The sequence below is a fragment of the Rissa tridactyla genome, unplaced genomic scaffold (assembly GCF_028500815.1).
Source record: "Rissa tridactyla isolate bRisTri1 unplaced genomic scaffold, bRisTri1.patW.cur.20221130 scaffold_446, whole genome shotgun sequence".
NCBI classification, from domain to species: Eukaryota; Metazoa; Chordata; class Aves; order Charadriiformes; family Laridae; genus Rissa; species Rissa tridactyla.
Genome location: NW_026529656.1, coordinates 26240 through 44240, shown reverse-complemented (window position 1 = coordinate 44240; position 18001 = coordinate 26240). Strand labels below are relative to the sequence as shown.

The window sequence follows — 18001 nt, the reverse complement described above, 5'->3', positions numbered from 1 at the left end:
ATGAAGCCCCGCCCCACGGAGACCCCGATGACCAAGAACCGCCCCACGGAGGCCCTAAACCGTCCCATGGAGACCCCGATGACCAAGAACCGCCCCATGGAGATGAAGCCCCGCCCCATGGAGACCCAGAACTGCCCCATGGAGACCCCGATGACCAAGAACCGCCCCATGGAGGCCCAGAACCACCCCATGGAGACCCCGATGACCAAGAACCGCCCCACGGAGGCCCAGAACTGCCCCATGGAGGCCCCATTGACCCAGCCCCGCCCCATGGAGGCCCAGCCCCGCCCCACGGAGGCCCTCACCGTTCTCGGCCACGTTGCCCCAGCCGGTGATCCAGCAGGGGGTGCCGAAGGCGAAGAGGTGCTGGGCCCGGGGCAAGCAGATGGTCCCCACCCGAGGCCCCAGGGCCACCGGGGACTCCAGGCGGGCCAGTGCCAGGTCGTGGCCGCCTTCCACTCGCCGGTAGCCCTCATGGACCACCACTTCCACCACCGGCCTCTCCTGGCCCCCCGGCTCCTCCAGCCGGAGGCGGCCCACCACCGCCCGCCACTCCTTGAGCTCCGCGCGGCTACCGTTGGGCCTGGGGAGGTGGCCACCGTTGTCACCCCTGTCCCCTCCGGGTGCCCAACCGGGTTCGAGGTGGCCCCTGACCCCAGCCACGGTTGCCCCGGCCGTGGTTGAGTCGCCCCAACCGGGTTCGAGGTGGTCCAAGGGGATCTGGGTGGCCCCACCACGGTTCTGGGTGGCCCAGAGGGGATCTAGGGGTCCCATAGAGGGTCAGGGTAGCCCAATGGGGATCCGGGTGACCCAAAGGGGGTCTGAGTGGCCCAATGGGGTTCGAGGTGGCCCAGAGGAGGTTCTAGGTAGCCCCATGGGGTTCAAGGGGTCCCAAAAGGGATCTGGGGGGCCCAGCAGGGTTCTAGGTAGCCCAATGGGGATCTGGGGGGCCCAGCAGGGTTCTAGGTAGCCCCATGGGGTTCAAGGGGTCCCAACGGGGATCTAGGTGGCCCAGAGGGGGTTCTAGGTAGCCCCATGGGGTTCAAGGGGTCCCAAAAGGGATCTGGGAGGCCCAGTGTGGTTTTAGATAGCCCAATGGGGTTCAAGGGGGTCCCAAAAGGGATCTGGGGGGCCCAGCAGGGTTCTAGGTAGCCCCACGGGGTTCAAGGGGTCCCAAAAGGGATCTGGGAGGCCCAGCGCGGTTTTAGGTAGCCCCACGGGGTTCAAGGGGTCCCAACGAGGTTCAAGGGAGTCCCAAGGGGATCTAGGTGGCCCAGCAGGGTTCTAGGTAGCCCCATGGGGTTCAAGGAGTCCCAGCGTGGTTCTAGGTAGCCCAATGGGGTTCAAGGGGTCCCAATGGGGATCTGGGTGGCCCAGAGGGGGGTTCTAGGTAGCCCCATGGGGTTCAAAGGGTCCCAATGGGGATCTGGGTGGCCCAATGGGGTTCAAGGGGGCCCAATGGGGATCTGGGTGGCCCAATGGGGTTCAAGGGGGCCCATGGGGTTCAAAGGGTCCCAATGGGGATCTGGGTGGCCCAGAGGGAGTTCTAGGTAGCCCCATGGGGTTCAAGAGGTCCCAATGAGGATCTGGGGGGCCCAGCGGGGTTCAAGGGGTCTCAAAGACGTTCTAGGTGGCCCAACGGATTTCTAGGTGGCCCAAGGGCACAGCGGGGGGGGTCCCCAAGGCAGGGCCCAGCCCAGAACCACCCACCCCCCGGTGTCTCACCCCCCCTCCCCCCCCGCCCCCGTGACTCACCCCTGGAAGCAGTGGGCGGCCGAGAGGACCCACTGGGGGGTGACCAGGGTGCCCCCCGCAGAAGTGCTGGCCCCGCAGCTGCAGACTCACTTGCCAGGGCCACTCGCCGGGGCGGGCGGCCGAGCCCCCCACCACGCGGCCCAGCTCCCGTTGACGCCCGCACTCGGGTTCCGCCGCCCCGTCGTCAGCACCGACCCCTAGAGATGGGGGGCCCGGACACCTGGGTCCCCTATAGATGTGGGGCCCGGTCTCCTGGGTCCCCTATAGATGTGGGTCCCAAACCCCTGGGCCCCTCCTGGACTCCTGGGTCCCCTATAGATGTGGGTCCCAGACTCCTGGGTCCCCCCTGAGCGCTTGGGTCCCCTATAGATGTGGGTCCTGGACTCCTGGGTCCCCTACAGATGTGGGTCCCAGACTCCTGGGGCCCCCCCGAATGCTTGGGTCCCCTATAGATGTGGGGCCTGGGCTCCTGGGTCCCTCCCAGATGCCTGGGTCCCCTATAGATGTGGGTCCCGGATGCCTGGGGCCCCTCCTGGACTCCTGGTCCCCTATAGATGTGGGGTCCCGGACGCCTGGGGCCCCTCCTGGACTCCTGGTCCCCTATAGATGTGGGTCCCAGACTCCTGGGTCCCCCCCTGAGCACTTGGGTCCCCTATAGATGCGGGTCCCAGACCCCTGGGTCCCCCCTGAGCACTTGGGTCCCCTATAGATGTGGGTCCTGGACTCCTGGGTCCCCCCTGAGCACTTGGGTCCCCTATAGATGTGGGTCCCGGACTCCTGGGTCCCCCCTGAGCACTTGGGTCCCCTATAGATGTGGGTCCTGGACTCCTGGGTCCCCTACAGATGTGGGTCCCAGACTCCTGGGGCCCCCCCGAATGCTTGGGTCCCCTATAGATGTGGGGCCTGGGCTCCTGGGTCCCTCCCAGACGCCTGGGTCCCCTATAGATGTGGGTCCCGGACGCCTGGGACCCCTCCTGGACTCCTGGTCCCCTATAGATGTGGGTCCCGGACGCCTGGGGCCCCTCCTGGAGTCCTGGGTCCCCTATAGATGTGGGTCCCAGACTCCTGGGTCCCTCCCGGACTCCTGGGTCCCGGTCTCCTGGGTCCCCTATAGATGTGGGTCTGTTGTAAACACCCCCCACACCCCGCCCCCCCCATCCCCCCCCCATTCCAACCGTCCCGGGGGGGTTGCGACAGCCTGTGGGAAGGGGGTTGCGAAAGAAGTGGGGCCCGAACCCCTGGGCCCCCTATAGATGGGGGGGCCCCTCTAGATGGGGGTCCCCTACCCCTGGGTCCCCTATAGATGGGGGTCCCAAACCCCTCGGCCCCCTATAGATGGGGGGTCCCCTATAGATGGGGGTCCCAAACCCCTCGGTCCCCTATAGATGGGGGGTCCCAAACCTCTGGGCTCCCTATAGATGGGGGGTCCCCTCTAGATGGGGGTCCCCAACCCCTGGGTCCCCAACCCCTCGGCCCCCTATAGATGGGGGGTCCCCTATAGATGGGGGTCCCAAACCCCTGGGCCCCCTATAGAGGGGGCGTCCCCTATAGATGGGGGTCCCAAACCCCTCGGTCCCCTATAGATGGGGGTCCCCAACCCCTGGGCTCCGTATAGATGGGGGTCCCCAACCCCTGGGTCCCCTATAGATGGGGGGTCCCCTCTAGATGGGGGTCCCCAACCCCCGAGGCCCCTATAGATGGGGGGTCCCCAACCCCTCGGCCCCCTATAGAGGGGGCGTCCCCTATAGACGGGGGTCCCAAACCCCTCGGTCCCCTATAGATGGGGGTCCCCAACCCCTGGGCTCCGTATAGATGGGGGGTCCCCTCTAGATGGGGGTCCCCAACCCCTCGGCCCCCTATAGATGGGGGGTCCCCTCTAGATGGGGGTCCCCAACCCCTCGGCCCCCTATAGATGGGGGGTCCCAAACCCCTGGGCCCCCTATAGATGGGGGGTCCCCTCTAGATGGGGGTCCCCAACCCCTCGGCCCCCTATAGATGGGGGGTCCCCTCTAGATGGGGGTCCCCTACCCCTGGGTCCCCTATAGATCGGGGTCCCCTCTAGATGGGGGTCCCCTACCCCTGGGTCCCCTATAGATGGGGGTCCCCAACCCCTCGGCCCCCTATAGATGGGGGGTCCCCTATAGATGGGGGTCCCCAACCCCTGGGTCCCCTATAGATGGGGGTCCCAAACCTCTGGGCTCCCTATAGATGGGGGGTCCCCTCTAGATGGGGGTCCCCAACCCCTCGGCCCCCTATAGATGGGGGATCCCCAACCCCTCGGCCCCCTATAGATGGGGGATCCCCTATAGATGGGGGTCCCAAACCCCTGGGCCCCCTATAGATGGGGGGTCCCCTCTAGATGGGGGTCCCCAACCCCTGGGTCCCCTATAGATGGGGGTCCCCAACCCCTCAGCCCCCTATAGATGGGGGGTCCCCTATAGATGGGGGTCCCCAACCCCTGAGTCCCCTATAGATAGGGGGTCCCCTATAGATGGGGGTCCCCAACCCCTCGGCCCCCTATAGATGGGGGGTCCCCTATAGATGGGGGTCCCAAACCCCTCGGTCCCCTATAGATGGGGGTCCCAAACCCCTGGGTCCCCTATAGATGGGGGGTCCCCTCTAGATGGGGGGTCCCCAACCCCTGGGTCCCCTATAGATGGGGGGTCCCCTATAGATGGGGGTCCCCAACCCCTGGGCCCCCTATAGATGGGGGGTCCCCTATAGATGGGGGGTCCCCAACCCCTGGGCCCCCTATAGATGGGGGGTCCCCTATAGATGGGGGTCCCAAACCCCTCGGCCCCCTATAGATGGGGGTCCCAAACCCCTGGGTCCCCTATAGAGGGGGGGTCCCCTCTAGATGGGGGGTCCCCAACCCCTGGGTCCCCTATAGATGGGGGTCCCAAACCCGCCCCCCAAAATACTCGGGGGTTTCTCCCCAAAATGAGGGGGGCGAGACCAGCTCCCAGGTGGGGTGGGGAGGGGCCCCCCCTCATGAATATGCGCAGCCTCATTTGCATATATCTTACCTTCCGGAGCTTCCGCAGCCGCAATTTCAGCGTCTGGGTCAGGAAAGGTGGGGGGGGTGGTGTTAAAATAAGGGGGGGTTAAAAAAAGGATTGGGGGGGGGGGGGTGGGGGGGGGAGGGAGGCGGAGTGCGGGACCCACCCCCCCACACCCACCCCCCAGGGTGCCCCTCCCCCCCCCCCCAGCCCCACCCGTCGCCCGCGGGGGGGGCCCCGTAAGCGTCCGGCTTCATTTTTGGGTTATGACTTGGGTTGGGGTTTTGGTTTTTTGTTTTTTTTTTTTTTTTTTTCTTTTTCCGGTACGACCGGTCGAGTCGGGGGGGGGGAAATGGGGGTTGAGCCCCACCCAGACGCCCCGGTGTCGTCCCCCCCCACCCCCTCGGGTTGGGGGGGGGGGGGCAGGGGGACACATGGGGCCTTTTCCCACCCCCCACCACCAGAGGCCTGTGGGTCCCCCCCCCCCAGGGGACACCTGGGGGTCATGTGTGTGTGTCGTCCCCCCCCCACCATTTTGGGGTCCCCCCCCCCGAGACTCACGGGCCAGCAGCAGGAGCAGGAGGGCGGCGGCGTGTCGAGGCGTGGGGAGGCGTGGGGAGGCGTGGGGGGCCATGGCGGAGACCTGGGCTGGCGGGAGGGGTCGGGGGGGGGTGTCCGTGTGTCCCTGGTGTGGGGGGGGGGGGGTGTGGGGTGGTGTGTGGGGTGCCTGTGGGTCTGAGGGGTTGGGGTGTGTGTGTGGGGGGGTGTCCCTGGGGAGATCTCTGGGGGATTTGGGGGGTTCCATGAGGGTCCCTGTGGGTCTGAGGGGGTTCCTGTGGGTCCCTGGGGGGGATCTGGGGGGTTCCGTGAGGGTCCCTGGGGATCTGAGGGGGGGCCTGGGGGGGATCTGGGGGATTCCATGGGAGTCCCTGGGGGCCTGTGGGTCTGAGGGGGGGGGGCATCTGGGGGTTCCTGGGGGTCCCATGAGGGTCCCTGTGGGTCTGAGGGGTTCCATGGGGGTCCCATGGAGGTCTGGGGGGGGTCCTGGGGGTCCCTGTGGGTCTGAGGGGGGGCGCCTGGGGGCCTGTGGGGGTTCCATGGAGGTCTGGGGGGGTTCTTGGGGGTCCCTGTGGGGTTCTGTGGGGGTCCCTGTGGGTCTGAGGGGGTCCGTCTGGGGGTCCCTGGGGGTCTGAGGGGGGGGGGTACCTGGGGGTATTCCTGGGGGTCCCTGTGGGTCTGAGGGGGGGGGTGCCTGGGGGGGATCTGTGGGTCTGGGGGGGGGGTTCCTGGGGTGTCTGAGGGGACTCATGGGGGTCCCTGTGGGTCCCTAAAGGGGGTCCGGGGGGTTCCCTGTGGGATCCATAGGGATCCCTGTGGGTCCGGAGGGGGGTGTCCTTGTGTGGGGGGTTCCCTGTGGGTCTAAGGGGTCCCTGATGGGGGGGGGGGGGTGGTTCCTGTGGGAATGTGGGGGTCAGTGAGGTACCTGTAGGTCCCGGAGGGGTTCCTGTGGGTCTTATGGGGGTCAGGGGGTACTTATGGGTCCCGGGGGGATACCTGTGGGCCCCAAGGGGGGTTCCTGTGGGAATGTGGGGGTCAGGGGGTACCTATAGGTCCCGGGGGGGGGGTACCTGTGGGCCCCAGGGGGCGTTTCTGTACGAATGTGGGGGTCAGGGGGTACCTATAGGTCCCGGGGGGATAGCTGTGGGCCCCAGGGGGCGTTCCTGTGCGAATGTGGGGGTCAGGGGGTACGTGGGGGTCCCGGGGGGCGGTACCTGTGGGTCCCCGTCCGTCTCCTCCTCCGCCGCCTCTACCCCCCACCCCCGCCCCATCGCCGGCTTTTAACCCCTGGGAGCCCCGCCTCCCCCCCAGCTCCGCGGCGGACTACAACTCCCATCACCCCCCGCGCCCCGCTTCCGGGAGGGGGCGGCGCCTCAACGACCAATCAGAGCCGCGGCGTCGGAAGGAAGGGGCGGCGCCTCAACGACCAATCAGAGCCGCGGCGTGCGGGGGAGGGGGGCGTGGCGCGGCGCCTCCGCCGACCAATCGTGGGCGGGTCGTCGGGGGTGGGTGGGCGGGGCTTCAGGGGTGGGTGGGCGTGGCGTGGCCGGCGGCAGCCAATGAAGGGCGCGGCGATGGCGGCGCGCGCGGCGCTGTGCGTGGCGGGCGCCGCGCTCTCGCTGTACGCGCTGCACGTGGAGCGGGAGCACGCGCGCGACCCCTCCTACCGGGCGGCCTGTGACCTGGGGCCCGCCGTGTCCTGCACCCGCGTCTTCGGCTCCCGGTAACGGCAACGGGGCGGGGGGGCGGACACGACAAACACACCGGAGACACGGCGGGGGCGTGGTGGGAGGGGCGGGCGGGGGGGCGACCGGAACAGGGGGAGGGAGGAGCAACGGGGTACCGGAAGCGGAGGGGGGGCACCGGGGACCGGGAGGGTGTCGGGGAACCGGAGGGGGCACAACGGGGACCGGGGGGCTAGGGACAGCGGAACTGGCGGGGGGGGTGTCGGGGACCGCGCGGGGGACACCGGGGAGCGGGGAGGGGTCGGGAAACCGGCGGGGGAGGACCGAAACCGTGGGAGGGAGGAGTGGGGGGGAGATAGTGGAAGCGGAGGGGAGACACCGGGCACCGTGGGGGGGGACACCGGAACCGGTGGGGGGGTTGTCGGGGACCGGATGGGGGGCACAGGGACCGGGGGGGCCACCGGGGAGGGGCGGGGAGAGCAAAGGAGCGGCGCCACGTGGCGGGGGGCGTGGCTTACAGAACGGGGCGGGGACGGGGCGCATTGGGGTAATGGGAGGGGGCGTGGTTTTTTTGGGGGCGGGGCTTTTGAGGGGGCGTGGTTTGGGGCTGTCTTTGGAAGGGGTTGCTGTGGGCGTGGCTTGGCGAGGGGGCGTGGCTTAGGGCTAGATACATTCAACGGGGGCGTGGCTTAGGGTTAGATGCGCTTAAAGGGGAGGAGGCGTGGCTTAGGGAAGGGGCGTGGCTTAGGGTTAGATGCCTTAAAAGGAATGGGGGTGTGGCTCGTGTGCCCCAATATGGGTGTGGGTTTGGGGGGCGGGGGGTAGGGACGCGGCTTGGGATTGGGTGGTTGCGGGAGGAGGGGGGCGTGGCGTGGAGTCCCCGCCCCCCCGCCGCGCCATATATGGTGATTTGTGGGCGTGTCCCTCCCCCCGCAGGTGGGGCCGCGGGCTGGGGCTGGTGGAGCTGGCGCTGGGCAGGGACAGCCCGGCCAACGTCCCCAACGGCGCCGTGGGGGTCGTCTTCTACCTGCTGCAGGGGCTGCTGGGTACGGGGGGGGGACGGGGGACATTGGGGGGGTCACTGGGGGACACAGGGAGGAGGGACTGGGGACATGGGGGGGCACTGGGCGGTATTGGTGACACCGGGGGCGTTGGGGGCCATGAGGAGGGGGCCCTGGGGGCATTGGGGGGCATGGGGAGGGGGGACTGGGGGGCACTGGGTGGTAATGGGGACATTGGGGGGGCACTGGGGCCACCGGGGGGCCATTGAGGGGGGCACTGGGGACATTAGGGGCCATTGGGGACACTGGGGCCACCGGGGGGCCATTGAGGGGGGCACTGGGGCCATTGAGGGGGGCACTGGGGCCATTAGAGGGGACACTGGGGGGGGGGCACTGGGGCCACCGGGGGGCCATGAGGGGGGACACTGGGGCCATTAGGGGCCATTGGGGACACCGGGGGGCCATTGGGGGGGGCACTGGGGCCACTGGGGGGCCATGAGGGGGGACACTGGGGCCATTGGGGACATGGGGTGGGGGGCACTGGGGCCACCAGGGGGCCATTGAGGGGGACACTGGGGCCATTAGGGGCCATTGGGGACACTGGGGGGGCACTGGGGCCACCGGGGGGCCATGAGGGGGGGCACTGGGGCCACCGGGGGGCCATTGAGGGGGGCACTGGGGCCATTAGGGGCCATTGGGGCCACCGGGGGGCCATGAGGGGGGGCTCTGGGGCCATTAGAGGGGACACTGGGGCCATTAGGGGCCATTGGGGACACCGGGGGGCCATTGAGGGGGGCACTGGGGCTATTAGGGGCCATTGGGGACACTGAGGGGGCACTGGGGCCATTAGAGGGGACACTGGGGGGGGGGCACTGGGGCCACAGGAGGGCCATGAGGGGGGACACTGGGGCCATTAGGGGCCACTGGGGCCGTTGGAGGGGGGCACTAGGGCCACCAGGGGGCCATGAAGGGGGGCTCTGGGGCGATTAGAGGGGACACTGGGGACATTAGGGGCCATTGGGGCCATTAGGGGGGGCACTGGGGCCACGGGGGGGCCATTGAGGGGGGGACACTGGGGCCATTAGGGCCCATTGGGGACCCTGGGAGGGACTGGGGACGTGGGGGGGGACACGGTGGGGGACCCTGGGGACACCGGGGATGTGGCGGGGCCCCTGGGGACGTGTTGGGGACGCTGTCCTTCCCCCCCCCCCCAGGGTCCGTGCCGGGTCGGGGGGCGTCGGCGGTGCTGTTGGGGACCTCGGTGGCCTCGGCGCTGGCCTCGCTGTGGCTAGCGGGGGTGCTGGCCTTCGGCCTCCAGGACCTCTGCCTCGTCTGCCTCAGCACCTACCTCCTCAACGGCCTCCTCCTCGCCCTCAACTGGCGGCGCTGGCGGCGCCTCCCCCGTCCCAAAACCGCCTGAAACGCACCCAAAAAAAAAAAAAAAACCCCTCAGTGGGGGGGGGGGGCACCCTGGGGGTGGCCCTCCGTCTGTCCCCAAACATGGCAGGACCCCGGTGTCTCGCTGGGTGCTGTTGTGTCGTGTGTCCCCCCCCAAACCCTGTTACCCCCCCCACACTATGGGGGGTCCCAGGCATCCGGGACCCTTAGAAGGGACCCAGGTGTCTGGGACCCCCTTACACCCCCCCCCATGAGGGACCCAAGTGTGGGGGGACCCCCTTACAGCCCCCCCCAATAAGGGACCCAGGCATGCGGGACCCCCCATGAGGGACCCAAGTGTGGGGGGACCCCTTTAAGGCTCCCCCATAAGGGACCCAGGCATTGGGGACGCCCCCTCATGAGGGGCCCAGGTATGGGGGAACCCCTTACAGCCCCCCAATAAGGGACCTGGGTGTTGGGGACCCCCCCATGAGGGACCCAGGCCTCTGGGACCCCCTTCCCCTCCCCTAATAAAGCACCCAGTTCTCTGAGACCCCCCCCCCATGAGGGACCCCAGTGCAGGGGAACCCCCTTGCAGCCCCCCAACAAGGGATCCAGGCCTCTGGGACCCCCCTATGAGGGCCCAGGTATGTGGGGAGCCCCCTACAGCCCCCCCAGTAAGGGGCCCAGGCATGTGGGTCCCCCTCATGAGGGACCCAAGTGCGAGGGGACCCCCTTGCAGCCCCCCAGGAAGGGACCCGGGCCTCTGGGACCCCCTCACGAGGGAGCCAGGGATCTGGGGACCCCTTCCCCCCCCACCACCCCAAGCACCGGGGAGCCCCTCCCGAGGGCCCCAGCCGCCTGGGGGGGTTCCCCCCACACCCTTCCACCGACCCCCCACTAACGCACCGGCGGAGCAGGGCCCGGGGGCCTCCTGTCACCTCCCGGGACTCCATTTCCCGTCGGGCCTCGCAAAATGGCGCCGCCCCCTCCCACAAAATGGCGCCGGGGCCGTTCCCGCCCTTCGGCGCGGCGCGTGCGCAGTGCCCCGCCCCTCCCCGGTCGGGCCGAACCATTCTGAGGGGAGCGGGGGGGGGGGGGGTGGCAGCGGACGGGGCCACGCTGAGGGGAGCCGGGGGGGGACTCGGACGCCTGGGTCCGCTGGCTGGTGAGTTGTGGGGGGGTCCCGGACGGCTGGGTCCCTTTTTTGGGGGGAAACTGAGGGAAAATGGGAGTCCGGGACGCCTGAGTCTCCTCTTGGGGGGTGTCCCGGACGAATGTGTCCCCTTTTTGGGGGAAAACTGAGGAAAAAAGTGAGTTCGGGACGGCTTGGTCCCCTCTGGGGGGGTGGGTGGGAAATGGGGTCCCAGACCCCTGGGTCCCGGTTTTGTGGGAAAGTGAGGGAAAAAGGGAGTCCGGGACGGCTGGGTCCCCTCTGGCGGGGCGAGAAAGGGGGTCCCCGGCGCCTGGGTCCCGTTTTTGGGGGAAACTGAGGGAAAAAGGGAGTCCGGGACGGCTGGGTCCCCTCTGGCGGGGCGAGAAAGGGGGTCCCCGGCGCCTGGGTCCCGTTTTGGAGGGAAACTGAGGAAAAAAGGGAGTCCGGGACAGCTGGGTCCCCTCTGGAGGTGGTTTGGGGGGTGTCCCGGATGCCTGGGTCCCTTTTTTGGGGGGAAACTGAGGAAAAAAAGGGAGTCCGGGACAGCTGGGTGCTCTCTGGGTGGGTGGGAAAGGGGGTCCCAGACCCCTGGGTCCCGTTTTGGGGGGAAACTGAGGGGGAAAAAGGGAGCCTGGGACGGCCGGGTCCCCTCTTGGTGGTTGTCCTGGATGCATGTCCCCCCTTTTTGGGGGGAAACTGAGGGAAAAAGGGACTCTGGGATGGCTGGATCCCCAGTGAGACGTCGGTGGTGGCACCCATGGGGATATCTGTGGTGGAACCCATGGAGATATCAGTGGTGGCACCCATGGGGACGTTGGTGGTGGAACCCATGGGGACATCCATGGGGACACCCGTGGCCGTGATGGGACTTACGGGGACCTCCAACGTGACACCCCTGGCCATGGGGACCTCCAAGACGACACCCTTGGTGACGCCCCCGAGGACATGGGCATTGACACCCCCAGGGACGTCCCAGGTGACTCCCTTGGGGACCTCCAAGGTGGCACCCACCAGGACCTCCAGAACGCCTCCCGTGGGGACCTCGGTGATGCCACCCCCGGGGACGGCCTTGCCCTGCCCACCTCCACCACCTCGGGGAGCCGCCACAAGTGTCCCCCCCGCGCCACCACCAGCCCCACCCCGGCCCCACCCGCCGCCCCTGGAGGTGGTGGCCCCAGGTCCAGAGGTGCCACCAGCGCCATGGATGTGACCGCCACCTCCGGAAGTGCCACCACCAGGTCCAGAGATGCCACCGCCATGACGGCTGCACCCACCACCTCCAGAGGTGCCACCGCCATGTCCAGAGGTGCCACCACCGCCGCGTCTGGAGGCACTGCCACCACGACAGATGCATCCAAAGCATCCGGAGATGCCACCACCCTGGTGGACACGTCCAAACCATCTCGAGGTGCCACCACCAAGTCCGGAGGTGCCACCGCCACCAGGTCTGGAGGTGCCACCTCCACCATGTCTGGAGCCACTGCCACCACAATGGATGCATCCAAAGCATCTGGAGATGCCACCACCACCACCACGTCTGGAGATGCCACCACCACGGTGGCCACGTCCAAACCATCTCAAGGTGCAACTGCCCGGTCCAGAGGTTCCACCACCACAAGGGCTGTATCCAAAGCATGTGGAGATGCCACCACCAGCATCGAGGGACGCATCCAAAGTATATGGAGATGCTGCCACCACGGTGGACACGTCCAAAGCATCTCGAGGTGCCACCACCCAGTCCGGAGATGCCACCACTACAAGGGCTGCATCCTAAGCGTCTGGAGATGCCACCACCACCACGAGGGACGCATCCAAAGCATCCGGAGATGCCGCCATGCCTCTCCCGTGCCAAAAGAAGGGTGGGGCTTCCTCGGGGGGGGTGGTTCCTCTTGTGGCCCCGCCCCTCTCCTCACCCCCTTCGGGTGTAAATGGGTAATAAAAGGCCAAGTCTCCGCCTCCGTCTCTCCCTGACCCCGCCCCCAACATGGACCCAGGCGTCCGGGCCGTGACCACTCACCAATTTGGGGGTTTCACCACCTTTATTTGTGTCCCACCCCCTCCGGCTCCCAGCCAATGGCGGCAGAGCAGTCCCACGGCTCAGCCAATCACGTGGTGTCATCCACACCCCGCCCTCCTGCCCGGCCAATGGTTGCTCAAGATCCGGGCCAATCCTCTGTCAGTATTTTCCCCCCCCCGCCCTTGCTATCGACCAATCCTGTGACAGCCCCACCCCACCCCATCATTCATAGTCAATCCCATGTTAGCCCCGCCCCCTCCCCTCAGCCAATCCCCTGCTAGGGTCCCTCGTCATCCAATCCCGTGTCAATCCCCACCCCCCCAGCCACACCCACCCCTCAGCCAATGGCGTCATGGAGTTGCCCATCCTCACCCCACCCCCCTCAGGGTGCCTGGGTCCCGGGGAGAGGCTCCGCCCCTCGGGGGTGCCCCACCATGGGGAGGTCCTCTGTGGGGTGCTCCACCTTGGGGTTCCTCTCCATGGGGTGCTCCACCTTGAGGTACCCCACCACGGGGAGGTCTGCCACGGGGTTGTCCGCCTTGGGGTTCTTCTCCATGGGGTTCTCCACCTTGGGGTGCCCCAGCAGACGTGGGTGCCCCTTGGAGCTGCTGGTCTTGGGGTTCTCCTCCACGTTCTCCAACCCTTGGTGCCCCCCAAGTCTCTTGGGCTTTGGGTGCCCCTCTGATGCCTTCAAGCTTGGTTGACCCTCCGATGTCTCCAAGCCCTGTTGACCCTCAAAGCCTGGCTGACCCCCCATCACCTTCAAGCCTGGTTGACCCTCCAACATCTTCAACCTTGGTTGACCCTTCAAGCCCGGTTGACCCTCCGACATCTCCAAGTCCAGTTGACCCTCCAAGCCTGGTTGAGCCTCTGACGTCTTCAAGCCTGGTTGGCCCTCCAACATCACCAGGCCCAGTTGACCCTCCAAGCCTGGTTGACCCTCCAACGCCTTCAAGCCTGGTTGACCTTCTAAGCCCTGTTGACCCTCCAGTGCCTTCAAGCCTGGTTGACCCTTCAAGCCTGGTTGACCCTCCAACATCTCCAGGCCCAGTTGACCCTCCAAGCCTGGTTGACCCTCCAACACCTTCAAGCCTGGTTGACCCTCCAACGCCTTCAAGCCCTGTTGACCCTCCAAGCCTGGTTGAGCCTCTGACGTCTTCAAGCCTGGTTGACCCTCCAACATCACCAGGCCCAGTTGACCCTCCAAGCCTGGTTGACCCTCCAACACCTTCAAGCCCTGTTGACCCTCCAAGCCTGGTTGAGCCTCTGATGTCTTCAAGCCTGGTTGACCCTCCAACATCACCAGGCCCAGTTGACCCTCCAAGCCTGGTTGACCCTCCAACGCCTTCAAGCCCGGTTGACCCTCCAATGCCTTCAAGCCCGGTTGACCCTCCAACACCTTCAAGCCCTGTTGACCCTCAAAGCCTGGTTGACCCTCCAACACCTTCAAGCCCGGTTGACCCTCCAAGCCTGGCTGACCCTCCAAACCCGGTGGACCCACCACCGCCCCCGCGCCCTCCCCCGCCAGCGCCGCCCCTTGGGCCTCCTCCAGGTGGACCCTCTCGTGGGTGATGAGGTTGGAGCTCTGGCTGAAGCGGCGGCCGCAGCGGCTGCAGCCGTAGGGCCTCTCCCCGGTGTGCGTCCGCCGGTGCTGCTCCAGGTGGGCGCTGCGGACGAAAGCCCGGCCGCATTCCCCGCAGCCGTAAGGTTTCTCGCCGGTGTGGATGCGTTGGTGCCGCACCAAGGTGGAGCTCATGCCGAAGCTCTTGCCGCACTCGCCGCAGCGGTAGGGCCGCTCGCCGGCGTGGGTGCGGCGGTGGAGGGCCAGGTTGGAGCGGAGGGCGAAGGCTTGGCCGCACTCGCCGCAGGCGAAGGGCCGCTCCTCCCCGTGGGCCCGTTGGTGGCGGGCCAGCGCCGAGCGGAGCCCGAAAGCCCTCCCGCACTCGCCGCAACGGTGGGGCTGCAAGCCCAGGTGCAAGCGCCGGTGTTTGGCCAAGGTGGCCCCGTGGCCGAAACGTTTGCCGCACTCGCCGCAGGCGAAGGGTTTCTCGCCGCTGTGGCTGCGCTGGTGCTGGATGAGCTCGGAGCTCTGGACGAAGCCCTTGCCGCACTCGCCGCAGCGGAAGGGTTTCTCGCCGCCGTGGGTCTTGCCGTGCTTGAGGAGGTTGGCCCGTTGGGCGAAACTCTTGCCGCACTGGCCGCAGCGGTGGGGCCGCTCGCCGGTGTGGCTAGCTTGGTGTTGGAGGAGGTCGGAGCTGCGGTAGAAAGCTTTGCGGCACTGGCCGCAGGCGTAAGGCCGCTCGCCGGCGTGGGCCCGCCGGTGTTTGAGGAGGTTGGTGCTTTGGCTGAAGGTCTTGCCGCAGTCGGGGCAGGCGTAGGGGCGTTCGCCGGTGTGGACGCGGCGGTGCTGGGCCAGGTTGGAGCTCCAGCCGAAGGTTTTGCCGCAGTCGGGGCAGGCGTAGGGGCGCTCGCCGGTGTGGGTGCGGAGGTGCTGGGCCAGGTGGGAGCGTTGGGCGAAGGCTTTGCCGCAGTGGCCGCAGGCGTTGGGGCGTTCGCCCGTGTGGACGCGCCGGTGCCGCTCCAGCTTGGACCATTGGCCGAAGGATTTGCCGCAGTCGCTGCAGATGAAGGGGCGGGGGGCGGCCGGGGGGGCTGCGGGGAAGGGGGCGCGTCAGGAAGGGGGCGATGGGACCCCCGACGCCTGGGGCCCCTACGGATGTGGGTCCCGAACCCCTGCGTCCCCTATAGATGTGGGTCCCCTACAGATGTGGGTCCTGAACCCCTGGGTCCCCTATGGATGTGGGTCCCCTATAGATGTGGGTCCCGGACGCCTGGGTCCTCCCCGAACGCCTGGGTCCCCTATAGATGTGGGTCCTGGATGCCTGGGTCCCCTACGGATGTGGGTCCCGAACCCCTGCGTCCCCTCTAGATGTGGGTCCCAGACGCCTGGGTCCTCCCCAAACGCCTGGGTCCCCTATAGATGTGGGTCCCGGAGAGCTTGGTCCCCTATAGATGAGGGTCCCCTACAGATGTGGGTCCTGAACCCCTGGGTCCCCTATGGATGTGGGTCCCCTATAGATGTGGGTCCCGGACGCCTGGGTCCCCTATAGATGTGGGTCCCAAACCCCTGCATCCCCTATAGATGTGGGTTGCAAACCCCTGGGACCCTATGGATGTGGGTCCCCTATAGATGTGGGTCCCGGACGCCTGGGTCCTCCCCGAATGCCTAGGTCCCCTATAGATGTGGGTCCCGGAGACCTTGGTCCCCTATAGATGAGGGTCCCCTACAGATGTGGGTCCTGAACCCCTGGGTCCCCTATAGATGTGGGTCCCGAAACCCTGGGTCCCCTATGGATGTGGGTCCCCTATAGATGTGGGTCCTGGATGCCTGGGTCCCCTATAGATATGGGTCCCAAACCCCTGAGTCCCCTATAGATGTGGGTCCCCTACAGATGTGTGTCCTGAACCCCTGGGTCCCCTATAGATGTGGGTCCCCTATAAATGTGGGTCCCGGACACCTGAGTCCCCTATAGATGTGGGTCCTGAAACCCTGGGTCCCCTATAGATGTGGGTCCCCTACAGATGTGGGTCCTGAACCCCTGGGTCCCCTATAGATGTGGGGCCTGGCCACCTGGATCCCCTATAGATGTGGGTTCTGGACGCCTGGGTCCTCTATAGATGTGGGTCCCGAACCCCTGCGTCCCCTATAGATGTGGGTCCCCTATAGGTGTCGGTCCCAGACGCCTGGGTCCTCCCCGAACGTCTGGGTCCCCTATAGATGTGGGTCCCGGACGCCTGAGTCCCCTATAGACTTGGGTCCCGGACGCCTGGGTCCCCTATGGATGTGGGTCCCGAACCCCTGAGTCCCCTATAGATGTGGGTCCCAGACCCCGGTGTCGCCTATAGATGTGGGTCCCGGATGCCTGGGTCCCCTATAGATGTGGGTCCCGGGCACTGGGGTCCCCTATAGATGTGGGTCCCGGCCGTCGGGGTCCCCCCGGGCTCTCACCTGCCGCCGGCTCCTCGGGGGGCGTCTCCTCAGTGGCTCCGGCCGGGGCCTCCGTGGGGCAGCCTGAAGGTGGGGGGGGGGGGCAAACGGACATGTCAGGGGGCCCCGGCGTCCGGGACCCACATCTATAGGGGACCCCGGTGCCCTGGACCCACATCTATAGGGCGCTCAGGCATCCGGGACCCACATCTATAGGGGACTCGGGCAGCCGGGACTTACCTGTGGGGCCGGGGCTGGCCTGCATCGCCACGGGGTGGGGGTCGCTGTGGGTCCCGGACGCCTGGGCCCCCTATAGATGTGGGTCCCGGGTCCCCTATAGATGTGGGTCCCGGCTCCCCACAACCGGCTGATGCGAAGAAGGGGGGGCGTGGCTTATTGCTGTCCACGCCCACCCCGACGTCACTTCCTTTCCGCGCCGCCACGCCCTCCCCATAGCAACAAATGGGGGGGGGGGGGGGGAGAAAGGGGTGGGGGCGTGGCCCCTCCGCTAAGCCCCGCCCTCCCCTCATCGCGCGCGCGGGGATTGGCCGGCGGGAGAAAGGGAGGCGTGGTTTTGGAGGGCGGCGGCGCTGATTGGTCGTCGGCGGGGAAGGGGCGGTGCCGGGCGGTGCCACATCCGGGTCCCGGCGGGGAACAGAGGGAGAGGCGGCGGCGGCGGCGGCGGGGGGGGGGGGGGGGGAAGGTGAGTGGGGGCCCCCGGGAAGGGGGGGGGGGGAAGTAGGAGGGGGGGGGCGTCGCCATGGCAACCGCCCCATCGCCATGGCAACCGCCCCATCGCCATCGTCCCGACGGGCCTGGGCCGCCGTGGGGTGGAGGTTGGGGGGCGCCCGGATTCCTGGGTCCCCCTGGGATATGTGGGGCACGGACACCTCGGTCCCCGGGATATGTGGGTCCCTGAGACGTGGGGGTCCCCCGGGATATGTGGGTCCCTGGGATGTGTGGGGCACGGACGCCTGGGTCCCCCGGGATATGTGGGTCCATGGGGCGTGTGGGTCCTGGATGCCTGGGTCCATGGGATATGTGGGTCCCCGGGATCTGTGGGTCCATGGGGCATGTGGGTCCCGGACACCTGGGTCCCCTGGGATGTGTGGGTCACTGGCATGTGTGGGTCTTGGACACCTGGGTCCCCCAGGATGTGTGGGTCCCCGGGACATGTGGGTCCCAGAGACTGGGGTCCCCGGGACGTGTGGGTCGCCGTGATGTGTGGGTCCCCTGGGACGTGTGGGTCCCCGGGATGTGTGGGTCCCAGAGACTGGGGTCCCTGGGATGTGTGGGTCCCCAGGATGTGTGGGTCCCCCGGGATATGTGGGTCGCCGGGATGTGTGGGTCCCTGGGACGTGTGTGTCCCCAGGATCTGTGGGTCCCTGGGGATATGTGGGTCCCCCAATCTGTGGGTCCCCTGGGATGTGTGGGTCCCGGATGCCTGGGTCGCCGGGACGTGTGG

The 18001-nt window shown here is 67.6% G+C and overlaps 4 protein-coding genes across 11 annotated transcripts; 2 read left to right on the top strand and 2 right to left on the bottom strand.

The window, feature by feature from the left end:
* Window positions 1–311: 311 nt before the first annotated feature.
* On the bottom strand, window positions 312–10462 carry LOC128903533 (serine protease 27-like). 4 transcript variants are annotated; one of them, XM_054187547.1, is made up of 6 exons: window positions 10285–10462; window positions 9347–9414; window positions 5316–5402; window positions 4782–4814; window positions 1756–1952; window positions 312–583 (listed from the first exon to the last, which is right to left on the bottom strand). In XM_054187547.1, the coding sequence occupies exons 3-6, from the start codon at window positions 5386–5388 to the stop codon at window positions 572–574; spliced, it is 315 nt and encodes a 104-aa protein (XP_054043522.1). In that variant the 5' UTR covers window positions 5389–5402; window positions 9347–9414; window positions 10285–10462; the 3' UTR covers window positions 312–571. The 4 variants fall into 4 exon arrangements, with proteins under 4 accessions (XP_054043522.1, XP_054043525.1, XP_054043523.1 ...); XM_054187550.1 differs by having other exon boundaries at window positions 5316–5397; XM_054187548.1 differs by lacking the exons at window positions 9347–9414; window positions 10285–10462 and adding an exon at window positions 6527–6579.
* LOC128903532 (vitamin K epoxide reductase complex subunit 1-like protein 1) lies at window positions 6865–9476 on the top strand. The gene is made up of 3 exons (XM_054187546.1): window positions 6865–7035; window positions 7934–8043; window positions 9213–9476. The coding sequence occupies exons 1-3, from the start codon at window positions 6872–6874 to the stop codon at window positions 9416–9418; spliced, it is 480 nt and encodes a 159-aa protein (XP_054043521.1). The 5' UTR covers window positions 6865–6871; the 3' UTR covers window positions 9419–9476.
* Window positions 10463–10497: 35 nt separating the features above from the next.
* Window positions 10498–12517, top strand: LOC128903531 (mucin-1-like). The gene is made up of 2 exons (XM_054187545.1): window positions 10498–11837; window positions 11961–12517. Exons 1-2 carry the CDS (start codon window positions 11477–11479, stop codon window positions 12500–12502), a joined length of 903 nt encoding a protein of 300 aa, XP_054043520.1. The 5' UTR covers window positions 10498–11476; the 3' UTR covers window positions 12503–12517.
* A 366-nt stretch (window positions 12518–12883) lies between these two features.
* LOC128903529 (zinc finger protein 629-like) lies at window positions 12884–16986 on the bottom strand. 5 transcript variants are annotated; one of them, XM_054187541.1, is made up of 4 exons: window positions 16777–16986; window positions 16558–16620; window positions 13459–15200; window positions 12884–13386 (listed from the first exon to the last, which is right to left on the bottom strand). In XM_054187541.1, exons 1-4 carry the CDS (start codon window positions 16799–16801, stop codon window positions 12931–12933), a joined length of 2286 nt encoding a protein of 761 aa, XP_054043516.1. In that variant the 5' UTR covers window positions 16802–16986; the 3' UTR covers window positions 12884–12930. The 5 variants fall into 5 exon arrangements, with proteins under 5 accessions (XP_054043516.1, XP_054043517.1, XP_054043518.1 ...); XM_054187542.1 differs by having other exon boundaries at window positions 12884–13560; window positions 13633–15200; XM_054187543.1 differs by having other exon boundaries at window positions 12884–13560; window positions 13948–15200.
* Between the last annotated feature and the right edge of the window lie 1015 nt (window positions 16987–18001).

What these genes read in the sequence shown, in the direction of transcription:
- LOC128903529 (XM_054187538.1), bottom strand. Translation starts at nt 16,801, where the DNA reads ATGCAGGCCAGCCCCGGCCCCACAG. An exon ending in GGCCAGCCCCGGCCCCACAG is followed by an intron (nt 16,621 to 16,776) that starts GTAAGTCCCGGC and finishes CCCCACCTTCAG; the next exon opens with GCTGCCCCACGGAGGCCCCG. An exon ending in CCCCGAGGAGCCGGCGGCAG is followed by an intron (nt 15,201 to 16,557) that starts GTGAGAGCCCGG and finishes CCTTCCCCGCAG; the next exon opens with CCCCCCCGGCCGCCCCCCGC.
- LOC128903532 (XM_054187546.1), top strand. Translation starts at nt 6,872, where the DNA reads ATGAAGGGCGCGGCGATGGCGGCGCGCGCGGCGCTGTGCGTGGCGGGC. An exon ending in ACCCGCGTCTTCGGCTCCCG is followed by an intron (nt 7,036 to 7,933) that starts GTAACGGCAACG and finishes CTCCCCCCGCAG; the next exon opens with GTGGGGCCGCGGGCTGGGGC. An exon ending in CCTGCTGCAGGGGCTGCTGG is followed by an intron (nt 8,044 to 9,212) that starts GTACGGGGGGGG and finishes CCCCCCCCCCAG; the next exon opens with GGTCCGTGCCGGGTCGGGGG.
- LOC128903531 (XM_054187545.1), top strand. Translation starts at nt 11,477, where the DNA reads ATGGGCATTGACACCCCCAGGGACGTCCCAGGTGACTCCCTTGGGGAC. An exon ending in TGCCACCGCCATGTCCAGAG is followed by an intron (nt 11,838 to 11,960) that starts GTGCCACCACCG and finishes CCAAGTCCGGAG; the next exon opens with GTGCCACCGCCACCAGGTCT.
- LOC128903533 (XM_054187547.1), bottom strand. Translation starts at nt 5,388, where the DNA reads ATGGCCCCCCACGCCTCCCCACGCCTCCCCACGCCTCGACACGCCGCC. An exon ending in CCTGCTCCTGCTGCTGGCCC is followed by an intron (nt 4,815 to 5,315) that starts GTGAGTCTCGGG and finishes TTCCTGACCCAG; the next exon opens with ACGCTGAAATTGCGGCTGCG. An exon ending in GGCTGCGGAAGCTCCGGAAG is followed by an intron (nt 1,953 to 4,781) that starts GTAAGATATATG and finishes CCCCATCTCTAG; the next exon opens with GGGTCGGTGCTGACGACGGG.